Here is a 7,878-nt window from a genome sequence, read left to right on the forward strand (position 1 = left end):
AATAATTATTATGGACATCATCTTTACGAGTAATCATTTGGTTTATAGCACCTGCAGGCCCGGCCCGGCTTTAATTTTTATTTACCCGGGCCGGGCCTAAAATTCTTTTTTTTTTAAATACCGTGCTGGGCCGGGTCTAAAAAAATTTTTTTGGCCTATTTTTAAAAAATATATTTTAAATCGTCATTATTAGCCATAAAAATTAAAAATAATATAATCTATTTTTAAAAAATCCAGGCCGGGCCACGCAAATGGTACAGCAGGTAGCATTCATTATTTCCTAGATTTTGATTGATTTATCCTAAATAATTCGTAGGAAATTAATAGGTTTTAGTAAAATAGACTTGGTTATCTTGATATCTAGGAGATGATCATCACGTGATAACTAATTAGCATAAATTTAGAAATTTTAACAACCTTTTTTATTGTATAACAAATTTTTAAAAAGTAATTAAATAAGTAATATTTAAAAAAAAATTCCCGCCATAAACATCTATAATTAAGAAAAAATTATTAACAATCAATTATAATCACGATTATTTATAAAAAATGTATTAATTCAATTTGGCTATTTTAGTTTTCTCTTTTTTCAAGTTTAACAAGGGATATAAAAGTCCGATTAATATAACACAATGACAAGCGTTAAGAGTCAGGCTGCTAACAACGGTGGAAGGGTAAACATTCCAGCAATATTCGATCAGGCCCCATATTAATAATCTGATATAAAGAAATTTATGAAAAATGTAATCATTAATCGCTTTTCTCACTTTCTTTCTTAAGAAAAGAATGAGGGAAAGGAATGAAGGAAAAAAGGGAATATGAAAAGAAAGTTCCACAAATAAATTCAGCTCATATTTGCCTATATTTTTGTAATGAGACAATTTTTTTCCGTAGTCAAGATTTTTTTTTTTCTTATAGGGTAACTTTTATTTTCTTATTTATCAAATAATTTTTTTTTGTATATTCAAATCTATGGTGTGCGATAAAATATTTAAATAAATTTCACGACAAATTTAGTCATTTTTTCTGGTTCTAAAAATCAATTCCAAATAAGGTTTACTCTAACAAATCATTGAGGGGGAGGGGTTCATTTCGAAATCTAATTTTATGTAATGCATTTTCGTAACAATGGATTTAGTTTCAAGGTTATACTAAACAAATTGCATTCATTCATATAATAATAATTTGAAGCATAGTCGTTTTAGTTGCTATTGGATGTGATACATAATGTGTGAACTATTTTGTTTTAAAAGGCATCAAATAATTACTATCAATAAAAATAAAATGTATGTTCTCTCACTTAAAATTGGTTCTACCGAATAATTTGTAAAAGGGATGACCAGGCGGGTAGGCTGTCCATAGCAAAAAAGGTATGGAGTAATAGTACCACACGTAAAATTGGTAATGCAACGATCGAGCGAACATTACTCCCAGGAAATTGCTTATAAACATGCAGGACATTATATCTAAATCGTTATCAAACATTTGAAATATCTATATAATTATAATTTTGAAATTAAAAATAAAAGAAATTGAAAGTTTATGACTATTATTTTTTGGAGTTAAATTAATTTACCATCAAAATTAAAATAAGTCATAAAGATTCAAATCTTTCTTTCCAAAAAAATTTTTTTTTAAATATTCTACCCATATTTACCTCAATTAAAAGGTTCTGCGCCCTATTTAGTATTTTTTTTTCTTAAAATAAGCTATCTAAATACACTGTAATTTTTAGACTAAAAATAAAAATGAATCTTTAAGCGTATTTTAAATATATCACCACCTCGTGTCTAACTTTTGATTTAAAAAAAACAAAAAAAATATGTCCTAGCTGCTTTTTTTGAATATAATGCTTTAATCAGAATTAAGAACAAACATTAAGTAATAAGGTGTTGTTCAAAAGATAATATTTTTTCAAAATACAGGATATATTTTAGGCAGAATATTTTAAAAAAATTCGAATCAGGCCTTAAATAAAACTTGGCCGGGAAATGGTACCTCTGCAGGTCTCTAATTTTAAGAATAGGATAATAAAAATTATTAAGACTTTACCGTTAGCATCCATTTTGATAGAAGAGACGCGGCGATATAGCATTGACCAGATAGATAAGTTACATTTTCTAAAATTTAATAAAAATTTAATTTATAATATATTTTAAATGATAAAATCAGACAATAATTCGCTTAGTAAACATTTGACCATTCTTAAAAGTTATTATGAGATAATTAACTTTAGAGAGTTATTTTTTTAAATAGAAATGGTTGAAATATATATTTTGACTCAATTTCGATAAATGGGGATAAGAGAATATAATAACGCCAACGAAATACCTGCCATTTTTGTACATGAATGATTTTCCAAGGAAGTCAATTACACGCCAAGGAAATAATCGAATAAGTTAATAAATTAGGTATATATTTTTTGGCGTAATAACCATGCCTTCAAAGTTATGTGAATTCGCGGGGAAGTATAAAAAAATATAGTCTATTTAGTATATTTCGCAGCATATTTTTTATAATTCGCCGCGAATTCGCGCTAACTGTGAATGCAGGGTAAGGGAATATAATATCATTCTTCATCATGATACTATTATTTTAATTAAGTACTGTTCGCTAAATTACCTATCGTTCATTCAACATTTTAAAAAGCAACCTCGAAATTTATCATCAGCATATGATATTTGATTTTTTATTATCTTTATGGGCTCACCTAATCCATACCCCGCAAATGAAATAGGTTAAAAACGTTAGGTGGAGTGCTAATAAAGCGACGTGAAAACCGCGGGAGGAAAATAAGACGGGTGATACGAATCTCCAATTGACGGTCCATTTGTAATCAAACTGTCGTCCGAGTTGGAAGGCCCTATTAAGGTAAGCTGGAGCCGATTCCAGTAAAAAAGATAATCCCAGAATGACCTGAAGTGTGTTTATGATTACAATACTTTAAAATAATGTACGTATATATAATATTAGAGAAAATCAGATTTATTTTAGCCTCCATATTAAAAATATTTTTTTTACTGACCGATTGTATTTTTTTTCAAATGTCTGAATTCGAAACCGGATAAAAAAATTAAAAGAAATCGTCAGAAGCGTCAGCTATATTACTTAAAAAAAATTTTATATGCATTTTAAAAAAAAATCTTTTGTATTTTTTTAACTTAAATATAGGATCACATTGTTATTATGTAAATAAAGTAATTTATCGAAAAAATGCAATTGGCAAAAAAATGGCTATAGCACTTATATTACTCAGTCTTTAAATATTGGATTGAAAAAAAAGTAAGTAAAGGGGAAAAATATAAGTGCTGGAATCAAATAAACTTTTTTGGTGTTTTTCTTTAAAAAAAAAATTTAGAAAGGTATTAGGAAAAACAAAACAATTTAAAATTTTGCTGAGGTCCGAGTCCAAGAAAAAATGTAAACGCTAAAAAAAACATATCTATTTATAACCTAAAAATTCCTTAAAAAAAATAAATTTAACGCCGAACGAATGTTGATCAAGCGATGCGATATTTAACGCTGCGTTATTTACAAAATCAAGCCAATAAATAGTTATAAATATGGAGCGAAACGATTAAAACAAACGCTATGATAAAATTTGAAAAACATGTTGTGACGTTTATTTCAAAATTATCGCTGTGAAGAATCAGTCGTGATTTCGATAGCGTTAAATACCGAAACCAAAACGCGTTTAATATAATGATGCCTTAATCTAAGGCAAAACCTTAGGTATTTTAGGATTAAAGTTAGACAAGAATTAAGGATATTTATTTAAGTGGTGGTAAAATAATAATTTTTATTACAATTTATCAATATATATACTTTCGGTAAAAGTTAATTGTATATAAAAAACATTTAAATATTATTTCAACAAGAAAATAAATTAACTTTTACAATTATCGATACTTTAAATATTTGATTTACAGCCACATAAATAAAAGACCATTAAACTAGAAAGTAAATAAAAATTTAAAAAATGAGAAATGTATGTTATATAGGGAAAAAGATGAAATTACAATAATATGCCAACGATTCATAAAAAAGAGGAAGGGACAATATAGATCTTTTAGCGTTTGAGTCGATAATGTTAAAAGATAGCAAGTTAAAAATCGAGCGTTACAAATTATTGTTTCCATAAATTTGTATATTTCGAACATTTGCACATTAAAAATTTTATCGTCTGATTACTAGTTGTATTAAATTCGAATAATTACCATATTTTAAGATAAGAGCTATATAATCTATCTATAACTATGTATTCATTTAATTAATTTCTTTTATGTAATGAATTTTCAAAAGCTCAATTTTTCAATTGCTATAACATGTTGGATATGTATTTTCGTAAGGCCTCGTTTATAGTTAAGCGCGAAATATTGCAATATCGCCTAAGCGATGCGTAATTTATTGTGTTAACATCCTGTATTTTGTAAATTAGGCACCGCTTGAGCGACATGTCATGGTCCCATTATGTAGCTCAAACCATGCGTAATTCATTTTATATTTTATAAGTTATGCATCTTGAGCGGTGTGGAGGTATTTCGCGCTTACTATAGTAGGAACTAGGCAAGTTATAGGAAGGATTTTAAAAATAAGCTGATAAACAGAACAAAACTTTATGCCTCGTTTATAATAAACGTGAAATATCGCGATTTCGCTCAAACGATGCGTAATAAACAAAATACACAATGCTAAATTATCCATCTATGTTATGGTTTAGCGATAAATTATGCATCGCTTGAGCGATATTGCGGTTATTATAAACGAGGCCTCATTCAACTCAACCTATCTGGCATATTTATTCTTAATAATCTTATATATTTGATAATATCTCTTTCTATCAAATATTTGTATTTAAATTATATGCATATTCAGACTCATAACAATCTAAGGACTGTAATATCTCTTAAATAATTTAAATGGGATAACCTTAAAAAAAACTTGATGCATTATATCCCCTGCATCTATTGGTATATTTTTCTTTTTTTCTTAAAAAGGTAGTCTCGTTGCCTAAATGGTAATATAAATGTCATTCAATTGCCCTGTATGAAGATAAATATTTTATTGAAGTGGATTTTATTGAAGTGGATTTTATGCTAGAATAGATTAAAAAATTCTAACCAATGTAATAGATGAGTACTGATACCGTTTTTAGAGGTCGATCTGATTTTACCTATAATTGATTATCAATATCAGCCAATCCGATATTCAATAACATGACTATGGGAAAAATGTCTATAAATAATGGAATAAACTAAAAATCAAAAATATTTTTAAAAATACAAATGATTCGGCCAATCCAATATTAAGGTGCATTTCTTCTATAAAATAAGATTTTTAATTGGTTAATTCCTAATATGAACTAATCAGTGGAATGTTAATGGTAATAGGGTTTTAAAATACCATTTGTATAAGATATTATATAGGTATTTATCAAGCAGAAAAAGAAGTTAAGATTTGTCATAGTGGATAAATATGTTAGGTTTGAACAAAAAAGAAAAATGAACATTAATGAATCATTTCTTAATTCTAATATTAATTAATCTCTGCTATTTTTAAAAAAATTCAATTTCTAAATCCTAATCGAGGTTGTCAGGTCTACCACAATGGTTAATAGACATCTAAAAAAAATTTAAATTTTAACATATTTATGAAATTTCCACAAATTAATCACAAAAGTTACCACTTTTGAAGAATTTATAAATATTTTATTATAATTTGTATAAATTATTGTCTTGCTTATTAAGAGACATTTTAAATTTTTGAAATTTTATTAATAATTGAAAAATAAATCTGTGATTAATTTGTATTATATTGTTTCCTACTCGACTGTTTTTATAAACTTTAAAAACTTGGGGTATACAACATTATTGAATTTATTTCTATTAAGAAGAATGAATAAACAAATTTTTAATTAATATAACTTATTCAAGTTTGTATAAGGTATAAAATAGTGCTCTGCATTGGGCATAATTTTTCAAGTCCAGCATGGCCCAATTACCAGCTTGATTTTAAAAAGCTAACCCAAAACAAAAATAAAATTATTTGTCAGCTCAGCCCTAATTTATTTAAATATAGAAAAAATAAAATCTTATTTATTGAAAAAAAATATTCTACAAATGGAAAATATTCATGCCTTTTTTCTTGCAATAATTTTAAAATATATAAATTTATCTGATAAAATGTAATGATATCATATTTAAAATTTTCAACCTGACTTAGCCCAAAATATTTTAAAATATATTAGGCCCGATCCAACTCGAACCAAAATTATTTTTCAAAAATAGACCCAGCCTGGCTCAAAATCTGTTTGGGTCAGGCCATGATTTGCAGATCTCTAGCACAAAATGTTATTATAAATCAAAATTGAATGTCACCATCACCAGTGAGACAAATCAGGGGTTCAGCCTTCAATAAAAAAAATATATTATAAAAATTTCTACCACAATTAAAAAATTTCAATCTGCCAACTCTGATTCTTATGTTAATGTGTCAAAATGCATTTTTTGTTAATTAGGAACTTAATTTTTGATAAATAAAAAAAAATATATAATAGAAGGAAGAATACACTAAGTACAATGTGATAATTACCTAAAATTATACTAACCTGAATAAATAACATAAGGAAAGCTTGTAAAATTCCATATTCTATCCCCTTGGATAGGACCAATATTATGCCATATGCAGGAAAATATAATAAAATGTTCATCTTAACAGAAAGGGCTAAACTAAATTTAAATAATTGTAAAAAAATTATTGATTAGGATTTTTAAGAAATTGCAATATTAAGAATAGAATAGTAATTAGATTAATATAATCATATCTTAATCAGGTGCAATGTATTGTAAAATATTTAATAACCAAGGCAAACTGATATGATTACATATTTACTATACCTCAAGAATATGGATGATAAAGTATATCTTTGATATAACAAGAAATTTAATCCAATATGTAAAAGTAATATTGATAAAGTGTCATTAAACATTCTTAATACATATATAGAATGAACACGATAAGAAGTTATTGAGATCAGTATCAAAAAATATATTGGAACCTATTTACTTTTTATATATAAATATATATAATTAATTACCCTTTTTGATTTTCTGTAAATATTTAACACTAACATTAAGTTGAATATATAAATCATCGAAAAAATATATTGAGCCATTTTAAGGTTTTTTCCTTTATTAGTGATAGAATACATAGTTGAATATATATAAACAAATCCTGCAGGATATCTAAATTATTTGTATTATTAAAACTATTTTAGTTTAAACATACACACAAGGTCCAGTTGGGCCTTCAAGTTTAGTATAATTATAAATTCCTTTTTTATATATGGATATGTGTTTCATATATGTTTCCCAATCAATTTCAGTATCTAATAAATATATATAGTAATTGTCTAAAATAAGGCATATTTACATGGTATAAATTTTATGATAAATACATTTAGGATCATTTCACACAACAATATTAATATATATATATAATAGTTATCATAACTAAATAAGCATTCGTTAAATTGTTTACATCTTTGAGCCAATTTTGAGACATTATTAATGAATTTATTTTTCATTTGAATTTAATAAGCCTGAAACTAAACGTCGGTGTGAAACTTAACAATTGATGTACAAATAAACTGATTGTAAGGTAAATTATAATCTTAGAAGTACGTGATACGTGATAAAAGCGTTTTCGCCCTCTGATTGTGGATACAACAAAGCTAAGCTAGGTTTTCCTCAAAAATCCATCAAACTGGATAGTTAATTTAGGGGAGATAAATGAGGAGCCCTTCACACGTTTGTGGGCAAGCCGCATGTACTTGTACGCGCAACAGTCCGAGAACTGTTGCTTAAACGTCTATAGGCT

At 26.6% G+C, this 7,878-nt stretch overlaps 1 protein-coding gene across 2 annotated transcripts; it reads right to left on the reverse strand.

Annotated features, from left to right (window-relative positions):
- Window positions 1–485: 485 nt before the first annotated feature.
- On the reverse strand, window positions 486–7,564 carry LOC135931257 (lethal(2)neighbour of Tid protein-like). Of its 2 annotated transcripts, XM_065468231.1 has the most exons (9): window positions 7,432–7,564; window positions 7,288–7,387; window positions 7,097–7,244; window positions 6,897–7,057; window positions 6,608–6,728; window positions 2,711–2,916; window positions 2,053–2,120; window positions 1,301–1,466; window positions 486–717 (listed from the first exon to the last, which is right to left on the reverse strand). In XM_065468231.1, exons 1-9 carry the CDS (start codon window positions 7,466–7,468, stop codon window positions 555–557), a joined length of 1,170 nt encoding a protein of 389 aa, XP_065324303.1. In that variant the 5' UTR covers window positions 7,469–7,564; the 3' UTR covers window positions 486–554. The 2 variants fall into 2 exon arrangements, with proteins under 2 accessions (XP_065324303.1, XP_065324304.1); XM_065468232.1 differs by lacking the exon at window positions 6,608–6,728 and having other exon boundaries at window positions 6,998–7,057.
- Between the last annotated feature and the right edge of the window lie 314 nt (window positions 7,565–7,878).

This window comes from Gordionus sp. m RMFG-2023, chromosome 1, assembly GCF_954871325.1.
Source record: "Gordionus sp. m RMFG-2023 chromosome 1, tfGorSpeb1-WG-v2, whole genome shotgun sequence".
Classification (NCBI taxonomy): Eukaryota; Metazoa; Nematomorpha; class Gordioida; order Chordodea; family Parachordodidae; genus Gordionus; species Gordionus sp. m RMFG-2023.